At 41.4% G+C, this 17143-nt stretch overlaps 1 protein-coding gene across 1 annotated transcript in view; it reads right to left on the bottom strand.

The window, feature by feature from the left end:
* The window catches only part of PAPPA2 (pappalysin 2), a 280753-nt gene that overhangs the window by 141932 nt on the left and 121678 nt on the right, over positions 1 to 17143 (bottom strand). The window contains exons 6-11 of the mRNA XM_060009722.1: positions 16965 to 17086; positions 13447 to 13936; positions 10244 to 10372; positions 7703 to 7794; positions 3667 to 3860; positions 1048 to 1194 (exon numbers count right to left, since the gene is read on the bottom strand). Coding sequence (XP_059865705.1) covers positions 1048 to 1194; positions 3667 to 3860; positions 7703 to 7794; positions 10244 to 10372; positions 13447 to 13936; positions 16965 to 17086 — 1174 coding nt within the window. The remainder of the gene's footprint in view (positions 1 to 1047; positions 1195 to 3666; positions 3861 to 7702; positions 7795 to 10243; positions 10373 to 13446; positions 13937 to 16964; positions 17087 to 17143) is intronic.

The raw sequence follows: 17143 nt of genomic DNA, 5'->3' as shown, positions 1-17143 counted from the left end.
AAATTAAGAAGAAAATGACAGACAGTCCAATAGAAAATTGAGCAAAAGACTTTAATATGCCCTTCAGATAAAAAGAAAAAAAAAAAAAGAAGAATCTACAAATGACCAATATACATGTAAAAGTCTCCTAATCTCATTAGTCAACATGTGAATACAAATTGAAACCTCAGGGAGGTACATTTACATACCCAACAGAATGGCCAAAATGAAGACTTTTAAATATTTTAAATATCAAGTAATGGTGAAAATGTAAAGCAACTAGAATACTCATAGGCCTCTGGTGGGAGTATAAACTAGTACAACCAAGTGGAAAATCATTCGGGATTATCTACTAAAGCTGGTCAGCTGCCTAACTATGATCTAGCAGTTCCAAATATATCCAATTGTTTATATACATTCACCAAAAGAAATGTACAGAAGTGTTTATAGCAGAACTATTTGTAATACACAGTACAGAAAACCTAGAAATAAACTATATGTCCATCAATATGGTTAAATAAAGTATGACATATTCATGCACTGGAATTCTACACAGTAATGGAAATGAACTTTTCTGCTAAGTAAAGCAGCACGATGAATCCCACAAATAAAGTTGAGTAAGAAAGAATCAGACACAAATAGTACATTACTGGAAAGTTTTTTACATAAAATGCAAACAGGCAAAACTAATCTATGGTGGCAGAAGTAAAAATAGTAGATGCCTCTGTCATGTAATAAATGAGATGGGGAATGAGAGAGCCTTTTGGGGGGTGATGTTAATTTTCTGTTTCTTGATCTGTGTGGTGGTTAGAGAGGATGTTTACTTTGTAAGAAAATTATTGATCTGTGCATTTCTGTACTTTTCTATGTGTATATTATACTTTGATAAAATGATTGCTTATAAAGAGAAGTCCAACATTCAAAGAGAGATGAAAATAAATTCAAGATGTAAAAACTTTGCGATGATAAAAGGAAATCTCCTGGCAAGCCATTCCAATGCATCATTTATACACACACACATGCACAATCTATCCACAGCCTTCACAAAAATCCATTTGGGCCACTTACTTTGAGCCAAACCTCATCCTCTCTCTCCAGGCTACCTTTTAGCTGCTTACTCCCTTCATCCTGAGGGCTATTTCCACTGGTGACACAGGGAAACCAGCCAGTAAGTGGACGGTGCTCTGGTAAATCTGGACGGTATGATGTGCAAATCTGAAATGCAATTTCAACCAACAATTAAATGTGGAGGGTGAGAGGTAAGTAAAGACAATGAAACTCTCCAGCTTGAAACCAAAGTTTTCCTCTCTTTCTGAATGCCTAATGATCACATTATCGGCAGAAAACTTTTCTCAATGTAGAAGAATGTCTCAGTGCTCTCCGTTAGCCTCAAGATATAACTTTACCAGGGTAGAAGAATACACATGACAACTCACAGCCCACTGACGACCCAAGGATCTTGCTCAACGAATTGTCCTGGCACATTTCAGGCAACTGCTCCTAGGATTAGTTAGGGAAGTCTGTCCAGGATGATGATTAGATCCTTACCAGGCAGGATCCACTGGCCCCAGGAGTGAGGCTACTGAATCAGGGAACCACTAAGCTGGGAAAAGGAACCAGGAAAGAGAAAATCCAGGAAATTTTTCCCACTTCACTGTGGGAAGACAGACAGGCTAGGCTAAAAGCCACTTTAGAGAGCTGTCACTAACTCAGAATCTCCCAGTTTTCTGGGCTTCCTGTCATTGGGCACCAGAACTCTTGAGAAAGATGCCAGAATTAGCTGAAGGAGTGTGGCAGGCATGGCTACTTGCCTATCCATATCCATTCCCCTTTCTTTCTTCTTTTTTTTTTCTTTTTATAAATTTATTTATTTATTTTTGGCTGCATTGGGTCTTCGTTGCTGTGCACTGGCTTTCTCTGGTTGCAGCAAGCCGGGCTACTCTTCGTTGTGGTACGTGGGCTTCTCTTGTTGCGGAGCACGGGCTCTAGGTGCACAGGCTTCAGTAGTTGTGGCACGCAGGCTCTAGAGCGCAGGCTCAGTAGTTGTGGCACACGGGCTTAGTTGCTCCGCGGCATGTGAGATCTTCCCGGACCAGGGCTCGAACCTGTGTGCCCTGCATTGGCAGGCGGATTCTTAACCACTGCATCACCAGGGAAGCCCTCCCCTTTCTTTCTTATTAACAAACTCCAATTTTGTTCAAGGTGACAATGTATCAAGTTATAAATGCTCATCTCCTCAGGGTCCCTTACAACTAAGAATGATGAAGTGACCTGGATCTGACCAATGAGATGTTGGTGGAAGCCTATAGTGTCAAAGTTCCCGAAGAGCTCCCATTTTCCCAATAAAAAGAGACTCAGCTAGCACGTATGAATATCTCCCTTTGACCTTTCCCCTTCTTCCCACTTGAAATAATGACTTCGTGCCTGGAGGAACAGCAGTCATCTTATGAGCTTGAGGAAGAAAGCTGCAAGCCAAGGATAGAAAGAGGTGAAATCTCAAAGACCCCTGGGTCCTTGATGAGTTCCTTGAACCACAGCACCAACCTTGGCTGGTTCCTCAATCGTCTGGGGGTATCTCCTCAAGGCTAAACTCCAGTAATTCTATCCTGGCCTAATACACCTAGAGAGCTAAATCTTACTTCTGTTGAAATGACTATATTGCTTATTGTTATAATGAATGAAAGAGTTTATTTGGCAATGGAAACATCTAGAATAGTATCCAAAAACTAAAGCCCTTAATCTTCTTTTAGGTACTTAATTATGATTCATAGAAGTCAGTCCTCAGAGTCCTCAGAAGACCTTCTATTTATTTAGGTGGATATTCATGGAAAATTGTATACCTACGGATTTGTTTTTAGTACTCACTCTCAAATTTCTTTAATAATAAAAATTATTTAAATCAAATACTTTGGGGGCTTCCCTCGTGGCGCAGTGGTTGAGAGTCCACCTGCCGAGGCAGGGGACATGGGTTCGTGCCCCGGTCTGGGAAGATCCCACATGCCGCGGAGCGGCTGGGCCCGTGAGCCATGGCCGCTGGGCCTGCACGTCCGGAGGCTGTGTTCCGCAACGGGGGAGGCCACAACAGTGAGAGGCCCACGTACCGCAAAAAAAAAATTAAAAAATTATACTTTGATCTTTAATACATATTTTAAATTTCATTTGATCCTTGTAATAAACCACTGAGTTAAATGCAAAAGGTATTATTATACCCATTTTACATATGAGAAAATTGGGGCCCAGAGAGGTTAAGTGACATGTCAAATCTGACTTAGTAATAATCATAATAATACTGGTAGATCCAATAGTGTTATCCAGGTATTCTGACTCTTTACTGCTTCTTTTTCTTCTTTTAAAATAAATTTTCCCAAACACAAAGCCCAAGTGTAATTTCTGATATGTGTATTCTAAGACTAATTTTGAGATGCTTTTGTGTAACTTGAAGTCAGCTATTGCATAGTCAAAGGTTCCTAGATGAAAACTAGTGAATGTAAGTGGGGTGAGGGTGAGGGATGAGATTTAATTGCTAGTCTAGAAGCTTTTCATTTAACATTATCCTATTCTGAGTGCATTAAGAACTAAATTTGGTGTCAAAGTGAGGAGAAAAAAATGTATGCTCACATTAAGTATCTGGGGGAATCACTTCACAATTTTGTTTAGCCTTGACTCCATTCTTCTGGCTTAACTTACCATGGAAGGAGGTTCTCCAGTTACCAAGGAAACAGGACACTTCTTCTTATCTTCGTGAGAAGAATAAGCTTGGGTAGCCCACTGATCCAGGTATCCTTTGGGAGTATAGAGGCCACAGTCTGTGATGCTGGTTTCCTTCTCAAAAGGTTCACATATCCCATCTCCCTCATATATATAGCACAGGCTTGGCTCCCCTGCCAAGAAAAATTTGTATGACATTTGAAAAAGTGTTTTTATACATGTCATGTAAAAATAATTACCTTTTTTTCTCCAGCCTGCTAAAGAGAAGACTGTAATTACCAACTCGTCTAATGCCCACCCCAAATATATAGACAACACACGCGCGCACACACACACACACCCCTAAAAAGAAGGATACTTTTTCATGGGGAGAGTGGTAAAATCCATTTATATAATAAAAAGTATACAAAGGGGGTGGGGTTGGGGGAGAAGGAACAGGGAGAAAAAAAACAGCTGTGGGCTGGATATAGAAAGAAATTTTAAGGAACCATTGAGCAAGGTACTTAGGGGAAGATGGCGATACAAGAGAAGTAAGCAAAAGAATAAAGGAAATTTAAATAGATGGTAGGATGTATTATGTACTTGAATCCTCTTCACAGTTTTTGAAATATTAAATAAAACATTTGAGGGATTTGTTTTCAATTAAATTTTTGCTGCTGTGTTTCTTCAACTAACCATGCAACTTGCTCTGAAATGGACAAATGGGCTCCAGGTTTATAAGGATTACACGTGTATTATTTCTTTCAGTCTTAAAACAACCATGTGAGGTATGTATTTTTTGTTTGTTTCATCAATAGACAAACTGAGTCTCCGTGACTGTGACTCATCAAAGTTCCCTTGACGCAGAAGCAATATCACTAGGCTCTGAGCCAGGCTTACACAAGGCAGGTTCAGGGGCTGTCTCTTACTCCACACTGCCTCAAGCCAAGGCAGAAGGACTGTCTTCAAGAGCAAACGTGTGAGTAATGAATATGTGAGAAAAACCGTTGGGCTTGTAAAGCAAGCTGTATCCCCTGGACAAGTCCATACTTGCTCATAGGATAACTCCTACTAAGTGAACAGTCTGTACTAACCATAGATATGTAAAATAGCTTTCTTCAAATGTAAAAAGCTGAGATGCAGTTATAAAGCCATTTATTAAGTACTATTGCATTTTCTACCCATATTAGTAACATAATTCTAATTCCTCATTTCTACTTAAAATACTAGGACATGCAAATAAGATCAAGATTTAAAATAAATCAACACATAGGTACACACTCAGTAACATCATCACTAAAATTAACTGTTACTATACCATTCTTTTTATTTTAAATTCTTCACAGAAATACCACAAGACGGTTCCAGTAATTTTTCAGCTGCTCATCAATATGTAGTTACTAATTATTATCCTTAATAATTTCAAGTCTAAGACCCTTCTGTGGTAAATCTACCTCTACTTGCCAGGAATAAGCCACTATTCCTAGGACTTGGTTCTAAGCCTATTTTGGGTTTTAAACTCCTGCATTCCATTAAAGCCATGGTCTTTCTAAGTCACTCCCCTAAAACCACTATATGTGTATTTGGAATGACTTCTCCATGAGGATTCCATATATATATATATATATATATATATATATATACACACACATATATATATATATACACACACACACACACATATATACATATATATACACACACATATGTATATATGTGTATTTTATATGTATGTTTATATGTATGTGTACTTTATACACACATATACATTTTTGTGTGTGTATAGTTTATATGTATGTACATATTTTATATACACATAAATGTATATGTGAATATATGTTTATTTTTTATTTTTTTTATTTTTATTTTTTGGCGGTACGCGGGCCTCTCACTGCCGCGGCCTCTCCCGCTGCGGAGCACAGGCTCCGGACGCACAGGTCCAGCGGCCATGACTCACGGGCACAGCCGCTCCGCGGCACGTGGGATCCTCCCGGACCGGGGCACGAACCCATGTCCCCTGCATCGGCAGGCGGACTCTCAACCACTGCGCCACCAGGGAAGCCCTATTTTTATAATATATATTTATCGCATACTTTTATAACATACATACATATACATGTTTTGTTTTTCTATATAATCCAGTGACTGTTTCTCCTTGCTTCTTCTCTATTTTTTGTTTACTATGAAAACTTTTGCCTCTGTTTCTTCAAATCCATGAAAAAATAGCAGACCACTTTTACAACACATTTCACAATGGTTCCTTCAAAATTAATCTTTTGAGAAATAATGGAATAGAACTACATCCTTAGCATACTATGAGCATATTACTCACTGAAACAAATGTCTAACTGTGGAATAGATCATTCTAACTTTGCCCTGTAAAGTTAAAATAATTTAGCTATAAAGTTAAATGAGACTTGAGCTGCACTGGTGAAGGCAGTGTGTGTGTGTGTGAGTGAGTGAGAGAGAGAGAGAGAGAGAGAGAGAGAGAGAGAGAGAGAGAGATGAGCCCACTATGTGCTACCAGAAAGAAATGATGCAAACAGAGGTGGCATTAACAAATACTTGTGCACAGAAGAGGGGAGGTAATCGGTTCAGTGTATTCTGCACAGCCAGACCACAACTAGAGTATTGAATTCCTTTCTGGGCATTGACCACATGAAGCATGCCAGGTTAGGGTAAATAGGAAAGGGTCTGGAAACCTAATCACATGAGGGGATGTTTGGATTGGAAAGGAGAATAATGGGGAGGCATTTCAAATATCTGAATGGTAGTCAAATAAAACTGGAAAAAAATTTATCCTCTGTAGTTTCATAGCAAGGAAAAAGCACTTGATTAAGAATTAGGAAAGCTGAGTTCCAGTGCTGGCTCTGCAGAGACCTCGTTGTATGCCTGTGGATGAGTCACTAAAATGCTCTGAGTCGCAGTTTCCAAACCAGAAAAGGGGAAAAGAATTTTATAACAGATAATGCTACTTTTAAACAGAATGGTCTCTTTCAAGGTGCATACTTTACTGCTAAATGCATGTAAGCAAAAGCTAGAGACCCATCTCTCAAGAACTGGTAGATTTCTATAAGGGAAGGAAGCTGGACACAGGAAGGGATAAGGGTCTCTATTAGACTTGTGGCATATGGTGGGCACTGAACATGTTTTGTTAGACGGATGGATGTAAAACTACTAAGGTTTTATAATTTTTTATTCTGCTCTGGAGAGCAGGGGCATTTGTGTGTTCTGTATAGTATTTAATACCTTAATAAATTCTACATAATTATAATCATACCTGACTTTACCTTGAGATTTAGAAACATTAAAATATTTTTAAATGCACTGCTTTTTAAAGTAATTTGATGAGTATATTGCACAGAATCACTGCAATGTATGCATAAGGGAATGGAAAAATAATCTACAAAGAAGCCTGTTGATGGTTTTAATCAGAATTGGGAGAAGTGTTCTAGAGGGCCTTCCTTGTATCAAGAGACTAGAGTCAAAGCCACCTAGTAATAATTTATCACCAGTGATTCACCAGGATTAAGAAATGTTATGACCCTCTGCCATTCTTGATGATCTTATCTATTAAACACAGACACCAAGAGATATCTTGTACTCCCTTTGGCTTAAAACGGACCCTACCCTAATTTTTATGTAGAATCTGTGGGATTGTGCTACTTGGCTGACAGTCTGACATTAGACATGAGGACCCAAGAGCAACCCTGGGTAACATTAATCTAAGAGGCAGGGTGACCTAGTGGTTTAACATGTAGACTCTAGAGCTTTGCTTCCTTAGTTCAAATCCTGACATCATCACTTCTAGCTGTATTAAGAGAAAGCAAGTTATTTAGGCTCTCTGTGTCCCCGTTTAGTCTCCCCATATTTATTGTAGGGATTAAATGGGAAAATATATGTGAAACAATTAGTGCCAGGCACACAATAGACACATCAAATGTTATTGTTATTATCAGTAAGAGCTCACAAAAATAAGACACGGAGACTCCTCCAAAAATAGGACATAAGCCTAGGCAGGTGTTTCTAAACTCACCTACGCAGTTGAAACCTTCCTCTAGTTCACATGCCCTTGAGCAGCCGTCTCCACTCAAAAGGTCTCCATCATCACACTCTTCGCCCAGGCTCCTAGAAGGTAAAAGTGTACATTCTTATATACATACATACATAAAATGATTCTTCTTGTTTGGTTACCATCACTTCAAGTTCTTAAAACTCCTTATTATGTGTTTAAAAATGCAAGCTGGAGAAAAGTAGGAGCTAAGAGAATGCTTTTACAGGAAAAGTAGCTCATGGTTCAGACACATTAGGAGATCCACCAGGGGTCCTGCCAGTGTTTCCGGAAGATGATCTTACACTAGAAGAGACCTATCAACCTCATAATGAGGGGAACCCTGAAAGTAGTTAGCTGATCTAGTGAGGAGGAAACCTGCCCATCTACGTGTGGCTTTGTTTTCTATCCATTTTCTTACTGACAAGCGATATCCAAAGTGACAACTTTTAGCTTCTAATAAAAATTTATTAAACTAGAATCTGAGGATGACTTCTTGGGGATCTGTGATCCCATTAGAATGGATCTACACGTTTCCGCGTTTTAAACAGTGGATTAAATGATTTGTACAGCTCCTTCCTGCTTCATGTGTAATGCAGTGCCTCTAGCTGAGACAAAGCTGCAGTTCAGAGATATCTTCTCATTGGATGGCAGAACTAAGTATGACTGTTTACAGAGAGGGAATACAGGCAGAGTCTAAAGGAACATTTTGATAAAGAGCCTTGTGAGGCCCAGTAGCCAAGCAGGTGTTGCTACAGGTGAAGCTGTTTCAAAGCTCAGGCTAGAATATGTAATATCAGATTAGGAAGAGGGCCCTTGCCTCTTTCTGCCCGAGCTCCGCAGGCAGATGTGGCACCATGGGGCATCAGAAACTCCATCGGAGGACTGCTGTAGGAGATGCTACGACATAAAGCCAAGTAGTTTGTTCAAGGAGGACTCTGTCTGGGCAGTAATGGTAATGTAGTCCTGCAGACACCTTAACTAGAGGGAAGCAGACTTAAAATGGGGCAGCCAGGGAGAACATCAACAACAGCCAGATTTGCTCTGTGCATATGTGAGGCTTCCCCAGGGAGATATTTAATTGAGATGGAGGAGGAGAAGGGGCAAGCTGAGACTGAGTAAGGCAGAAGGTGGCAGCAAACTAGCAAGGTTTGGGTATTAAAGTGACCTCAGTCGCCTGATATAGTTCTGAGGTCTGCAAACATTTGCTGTTTATATTTCTATGAAAAGGAGTAGACTTACAGTAAAGCTTAGGAATCTTAGAAGATTGAAAAGATAAACAATATTTAGTAATTACTAAACAATGGGATGAAACCCCAAGAAAGGCTATAGATTGCTTTCTATTAGGTCTTCAAGATATAGGATACTGGGAACTCCCTGGCGGTCCAATGGTTAAGACTCAGTGCTTTCATTGCCATGGGCCCTAGTTCAATCCCTGGTTGGGGAACTAAGATCCCACGAGCCGTGCAGCGTGGCCAAAAAAAAAAAAAAAAAAAGGTTTAAGGTACTTTTCCTTGATCTGGGACATTTGGGGCTTCCCCGGTGGCGCAGTGGTTGAGAGTCCGCCTGCCAATGCAGGAGACATGGGTTCGTTCCCTGGTCCGGGAAGATCCCACATGCCGCGGAGCGGCTGGGCCTGTGAGCCATGGCCGCTGAGCCTGCGCCTCCAGAGCCTGTGCTCCACAACGGGAGAGGCCGTGGCAGTGAGAGTCCCGCGTACCGCAAAAAAAAAAAAGTCATCTTATTAGGATGCAGGATCTAAGACAAATCACAGTGCCCAGCCTTCTAATCTCCTACTCCCAGCAGCTTTATATAAGTAACATATTAGGTTAGATAAGCATTCAGAACAGGTTAATATAGGGTGATCACTGGGACACGGAAGTATTCAGTGCTAAATTCCGGCAAGTCCCAGGCAAACCAGAATGAATTAGTCCTCTAGATTGATGTCACTAAAGGGTAATGGAAAAATGAATATGGCATGTTAAAAAAGCAAAGAAGTGGTTCCATTTTTACCTTGGTGATTTTATGGAATAGCTGGAAATTACATTACAATCAGGTCTTCCAGGGATCAAATGAGCAAGTGAAGCTCAGAAAGCTATACTGATTTTCCTCAGGTCACACAGCTCATTAGTAGTATAAGACCGGCAGCTGATCCAAAAGCTATCCTCACATCCTCCTTCAGCACCATTTGGCAGGTAACCTTCTCCACCATGAATTCCTGCCCTGAGTCACTGCCCATCAGTTGTTCTCTGAAACCTGAAGAGGGTCCCCACAGAATCAACCCCCATATCTATGACTGGGGTGAGCTCTAAATAAAAGGGGACCCATCCTTAACTATGCAGAGATGTGATTGACCACTCAAGATATCTACTAGGTCCTAGATTTTGTTTAATACTTGAATCACATAGTGCCCTGCCCCTTACATTTCCCAAACCAGTCAAGCTGAAACTTGAGGCTAACCCTCCTTGTCCAAGCAGGGCAGGGCATCCTCCCTCACACAATACCAGGCATACAGTATGTCCTCACCTTGCAACCTTCCCATCTCCACAGTAAGGAGCTCCATGGATGTGGCTCAGAGGAGGTGAAGCCTCTCCCAGTTCTGTTCCAGCTGCAGCTTGAACTTGGTACCGATACATCTGCCCAGGTGTGACCTCCCTGTGGAAACCAATGGGCTGTAACCACCATATCCAGAAAGTGGGGCACACCCTGGGTCCTTTTCAGATGGTTTGCAGGAGTTTAAAATAAATATTACAGGGAATATAAATGTTAAACATATGCCACATTGTTTGAAACAAAGATCAGGGCATATAGTCTTACAGAACAGCAGAATATCTGAAACCATATTCAGTTCTGTATTTCCAGTACATTCCACATAGTGAATGTACAACAAATGCTTGTTGAATTAAAACTGAACTCAGCTAAGTCCTAGGCAGTCCTAGGCAATCTAAGAGAATGGTATTTCGAGTGTATCTTTACCATGTTATATATACACACACAGAAAACCACCAACTATTGAAAACCTAGTCTTCTGTATCATTCAAGTAGTCATAGGAACGGAAGATGAAAGTTTCAGAGTTTGGTCTCAGCAAGGCCCTTCTTGGGTCTGTGAATCAGAGTTTTCTTGTCTCTCAAGAGAATTCTTATCTTGAGGAGGCAGAATGCTTACAAGGAAAAGCCACTCTCTCCTCGAAGGAGGTGAGAACACCTTCCATCGTCGTTGTGTGGCTGCAAGAAATTCCACAACTGGAAATGCATTAAATGATTCCCCACCTCCAAACCTCCAAAATACATATAAACCAGGAATGGAGTTATCAATTGACATCTGAGATGGAAGGAGTTTATCTGATTCTATCTAGAGCCCAATTGCACTGATCAAGTGGAGAACGTGAGAGACTGAACATTTTGCAAGGGGGAAGGGACTCAAGAGGGAGGTTGCTGGTTCCAAAGACAAATTCTGCCCTCAACTTAATTTTTGTCCAGTGCCTGCCCTAATTGGAAAAGTACCACTAAAGTCAAGCTAGGATGGGAGTGACTTAGGAGAACAGGATCTCAAAGGGCTGTTGGGACTGCGTAAGTGGTGCCCACAGATCTCCTGCCAAGACCCTCTCTTCTTTAACACACTCTTTGACTCAACCACAAAGCCTCTACTCTTTCGCTTGATGCTGCAACAAGCAAACAGGAAATGTCGTGGGGTTTCAAAAACAGCTTTAAACACCTCTGTACTGGCTTTCGGTTATTTTAGTAGGAAAGACACATAAATATGAAAGACATAAATTTCCAAATTAGCTTTCTGTAGGGAAGCACTCCTCATCAGAGTGCCAGATATTTCCAAAGCAAAACCAGTTTTATATCCTAATCAGTTCTGATGGCTTCCCTTTCACAGGGTGGTTTCTGACTTCTCATCCAGCCATGCATAAAAGTCTCATACTGCTCTGTGGCTGGGAAAGGATTGGAAGGAAGCGTCAGGATATGTTTACGCTTCTTGTGGAGAAAACTCAGCAGCAGGTAGCCCCGACCTCCAATGAGCTGAGTTTGTAAAAGGTAATGTGTTACTAAGGAAAGGGAACCAAGATGAGACTCAGTCAGAAAATTGGATTTTAATCTTGAGCTTGCCGCTTACGAGCTCTGTTCAACCAAATTAAAGTTAAGCCTTAGTTCTCTCATCTATAAAATGGGATATTATTGACCTTAAAGGTTGTGTGTACAGGTGTGTGTGTGTGTGCACGCATGCACGTGTGTATATCAAGTTAGATAACAAATATCATTTTAATTGCCTTACTAAAGAAACCCCCCCAAAATATATTTTTTTCTTTTCAAATCCATCCCATGATCTATCCTCCTATTTTGCATGAGCTTTTTGACCATTTCACTGTCTTCTAGCTCTAATTCATACAGCTAATATGAGAGGAAAAATGTAGTAAAATTCAAGGTGAACGTTTTTCTCTACTCTTTTGTAGCTGTGGCAGACTGAAAAATGGCCACAAATTCTTCCCATCCCAGATGCATGCATGCCCTTCTGTGATGTGACTTTACTGTTTCTCTCATCAAGAAATAGAATTGATTTTGCCACCCGCAGAATCTGGAATTGACTGTGACCTGCTTTGGCTTGTGGAATGATGTCATGAGTAATGTAAGCAGAAGCTTGAAAAATGTGAGTGTTTGGGGACTTGCCATCCCTGCTTCTGGAAAGCCTTCCACCGGCATGAGAACAAGCCCAGGCAAAGCCTCCTAGTGAAGGAGAGACAATGGGGAAAGAGAACTTCATCCTCCCAGCCATGTCAGTGTCTTAGCTGAGCCTCCAATGAGTGCATGAGGTCACCTGAGGCCACCTAGCCCTGGCCAAGCGGGTCCAGGTGAGTACACACAGCCAACCCATAGAACCATGAGAAACAGTGCTTGTTGTTTTAACCCACTATGTTTTGTGATGATTTCTAATGCATCGAAAACTAACCAATATAGCACCTTTGATAAAACTTTTGTTTTACCCTGAGTTCTGCCCTCAGGGCAGCCTCTGAGGAAAATTATGAGGTGAGAAAAATTTGCCTTTAGAGATACCAGCCTCCTACTCTATGGACATTGAACTCTTTAAGCCAATTGATCTTATCTTAGTCTGTGTCCCCACCACTGAGCACACAGTGCCAGGAGCACTTAAGAACTCACTAAATGTAGAAAGAACAGAAGAAAGAGAAAGAGGAGGGTTGGAAAAGAAGGAAAGAGAGAGGGAGGGAGGGAGGGAGGGAGGAAAGAAAAATGAATGAGTCATGAACGTAGAGTATAGTGTCTGCAGGACCCTTGGTTTCTCTGCTTAGCTGTAGAAGAGGTGACTGTAACCTTTGAATGGTATAGGAGCTGCGGCAGATTATTTAAAAGTTACTTAAAAGCAAGGATCAAAAATCAAATTGTGTTACCAGATAGGAGTATCTGACTCTGATCAACTTATTTATGGCAATTAATATTTTCAGTCCAACTGAAACATATCAAATACTAACCTCTTTTCTCCATAACCGTAAAGATGGCATCATCAGTCAGAACACCTGCTTGCCCCTTCTGGGAAATACTTTTGTTCATCTCAGAGATGCCACTTTAGAATAAAACCCCCTCTGAGAGTCTGAACATTTCTCCAAATAAGGGCATATCAGAATATTAAAAAATGGAGAAAAAGGAAGCCAAACCCACTCCCAAAGCCTCAGGAAGCCCCGTGGTTTAGAAAGCCCTACTGCCCAACTCACACGTCTGTGAATTTCCTGTGAGGATGTGTCACCACCATGGGCAAGCCACTGGCAAATGGGGGTTCACGGAGGACCTGGTACCTCACGGGCCTGCAGCCAGAACACAAGGGACTGTGGGGTTGAGAAGTCAGGAGAGCTGCGTCAATCTCCATCCGCTCATCAAAGGTGTAGACTTTCACCCCCAAGACTTTCCCATCAACGTGCAGTTTGATAGTGAGTGGGGTGTCACAGAAAGTGTCTAAGGGGCCTAGGTGCACGGACTCCTGGTGTTCCAGCAAGATCTCTGTGTCAAAAAGCGCCTGGGAGGAGTCCATGGAGAGGTAGGTGACCCATAGGGTAAGAGTGTCAGCTTGGACTGGGTGCTGGAAGAGCAGCTCCAGGCTACAGCCTTCTGCAGGGCAGGGGACCGTCATGTTCATGTGGTACAGGTGGAGCTCAGGACTCCAGGCCTGCAAGCTTGGCTCACAAGGTTGATCCACGTCTGGAGGCCCTGAGGGAGATGAACAGAAAGACAGATGCATCAGGAATCACCATTAAAAATCTGAAAATGAGTCGCCCCTATCAAGGGCCAGAAAAAAGAATGAAGCAGAAGAGAACTTTGAGCAAATTCTTAGAGGTTAGATCTTAAGTGTTACTGAAGACAGAGGTGTAACAATTCAAAAGTACTATGTTCCAAATCACCACTTTCTGGTGCCCTTTAACAAGAGAAATCCAGCATGGCATTCGGAATGGAGTGACCCAGAGCCTAGGTGGAAACTTGAGGCCGATACAGGTAAGGTAAGTCATGTCCTTAAAGAATCCTTGAGCAGAAGAGAATTATTTGTACTTAGTTTACTAATAATTGATGATAAATTAATGCTTCTGAAGCCCTGTTTTATTTACTAATCAGGCCAATGTTTGTTTCAGGCTGTTGCTACAATGTTTAATTAGGCTTTTCACAAAACTTCTTTGATACCGTAAGACCATACCGTAGCAATCCTTCCAATGGACTGTTAGCCAAACTTTAAAACCATACATTGAAACTTCCCTTTTAGTTCAAATATATGTAAGCCAGTAGAGCACTACACAGAGGAAACTGCCGGCAGGAAATAGAAACACTTTTCTTGAGTGGAAAAAAAAGGAGATTCAGTAGCCAAGTCAAAAGGTAATGGTGAAAAATCAAATATCGCAAACATATAAAGTCAGCTCTGTGGAAATAATCTATACAAGGTGGTTTCTCCTATAACACGAGGGGAATTGAAAGAAAACTGCTAAATTAGGCAGCAGTAGTTAGGCTGTAATTGGTGCTGTGCATTAGCTGTGTGACTGTGGCCAGTCTATCTAAGCCTCAATTTCCTCATTTATAAAATAAGCACTATTTAAGCCCTGCCTTACTAGATTAGTGTAGAAGATCTATACAGTGTTCCTTAGAAATATTTGCAAACTACATTTGCAAAAATAGAATGGCTTAGCTCTTCAGGATTTGGAAAATAATGTTCCAAAGCCCAGAGGAAATAAGTTCAAATGTGTGTATGTGTGTGTGTTACATCTTATGATCCCTACTGTTTTTTCCCTGTATTGTGAATCCATTCATTCATTAATTCAATAAAAATTGACTGTGTACCTCTTTCACACCTAGCACAAATCTAGGTATCAGAGATAGAGTAGTGAACAAGAGAGACAAAAGTCTTGACCACATATATCTTACCATAGGGTGATAGGTACAACAATAAATAAAGAGGCATCAGTATAATAATGTCATCTCTGAAGAAAAATAAAGGAGGATAAAGGACTAGAGAATAATGGTGTGAGGCTGGGGGCTATTTTAGATCAGGGAGACAGGGAAGTTCTCTCCAAGAAGATGATATTAAGCAGGGAATATGTCTGGTTCAATTTTCTATTCCTCATAGCATTCAGAATGTAGTTGGGGGTCAATAAGTGTCCATTAAGTGTCATTAAATACATTTTGATCATATCTGTAAATATATGTGTTTGTGTGTGCTCTGCTGGGGAATCAGTTCCTTTCATTTTTATACATTCAAAATATGACTTGATTCTTCACCTGTTCAAAGCAAAGGAATACCAGTATTTCCTCGCAGTATTTTCCAATAGGCATCCCCCAATACTAGCAGAGTAAAGGCCCTTGGAAGCCAACTCAGTAGCAGCACTGTCTGTCAGAAAGTTTTTATTATGATCTCATGTAAATAGATGAAGTGGAGGCCCTAAAAGTTTGGTATGCCTGGAGACACAGTACAAGAGTTAGAACCCAGAATTTCTAATGCCTTTCACCTCTACCAGGTAACTTTAAATTTTTCCAAGAATTAAAAAGAAAAAAAGTACAGGGCCAGAGAGTCAAATGGGCATTAAAACACTAGCACAGGACGAACTGTTTGCCACAAAAATGGCCTTTTATGGAATGCCAATCTCTAAATGAGTCGTACTCAGTGCCAATGTAAATTTTATAGTCACCTTCCATTCTCCCCTGAAAAATCATTTGAAAAAAGTTCTATATGATCAATCAAGTCAATTGTCTCCCCCCAGATTCCTCCTCAAAGCTCCTGTCATTTGAGTAACTGGGAGCCCAAGGGGATGCTATAGACTCTTAGACCAATGTTCTCCTTTTTTTTCTTATCAGTTAAGACTACAAACTAATTCAAATAGGAACCTGTCCAACACGTCTTACGGAGTCATTTTTAGGCTCTTAATAAATATAAGAAAAAGAGAAAGGTGATGACTAGGTAAACACTGAAGATGGTGACAATAGAAGAAGTCAAGCCATTCATCAGAAGGTGCTAAAACTCATGTCAGTAGCATTTTTTGGACTTGAATTGGGGTAGCATTCATGCCCTACTTTGTCGTAGAGGCACTGTTATACGTAGGTGAGTGAATATGTAACTGAGAAGTTGGGGGTGGGACAGGAAAGGGAACAGCTAAAAAAGTTTTCCCTCTCCTAGAGCCTAGCTTAGATGACATCCAAAGCACAACCAGTACCAGTGATTAATAGACTCATAAAATAGCATAGATGAGAATGATCAGTTTGGAACACCTAGTCCACCACACCGCACCCAAACTGGCTCAGTCAGTGTGTATGAGTGTTCCCTGCAACGTGTTCTCTATTAGCCTCCTGATAGAGGGGAGGATGAGATCACCTCATGTTGTCATGTGGCAAAGCTGCTTCATGGGCTGACAGGCACATGTAATACGACATGCCTGAGTTAGCTCCTCCTGAAGCCGCCCCCTGAGTTCTCCATCCCTCTGTCCTCTATGCTTCCCTCTGCTTCACCACAGCCACTGGCACGTTAAGCACACAAAGGATATCCACACAAAGGTGCGAGGCAGAGTCATTCCCAGACCCCTGGAGATTTCCAGCACATCACACACACACACACACACACACACACACACACACACACGCACGCACACACGCGCACACACACACACTACCTTTTTCTCACCATGCCACCGCTCCACCCTTTACCTCCACCCCCCATGTCCACCTTGGCCACCAAGGTGTAAATGAAAAAGTCATGGTCCTTTACCCACAGCCTCCTCTGGGGTCCAGTAACCCGAGGAGTCACACACGCGCCGGGAGGAAGCTGTGTGCACGTACTGACGGAATGTCCCTTCTTCAGTGCAGGCACCACACACGCTGCCCGGGACCCTGGGAAGACAATGGGCAGGGGTGGAGATGGGGAGAATAGATCAGAGGAACTGGGTT

The sequence above is a fragment of the Delphinus delphis genome, chromosome 1 (genome assembly GCF_949987515.2).
Source record: "Delphinus delphis chromosome 1, mDelDel1.2, whole genome shotgun sequence".
Taxonomy (NCBI): Eukaryota; Metazoa; Chordata; class Mammalia; order Artiodactyla; family Delphinidae; genus Delphinus; species Delphinus delphis.
The sequence above is the reverse complement of the archived record's forward strand: the minus strand, read 5'-3'. Positions and strand labels throughout refer to the sequence as shown.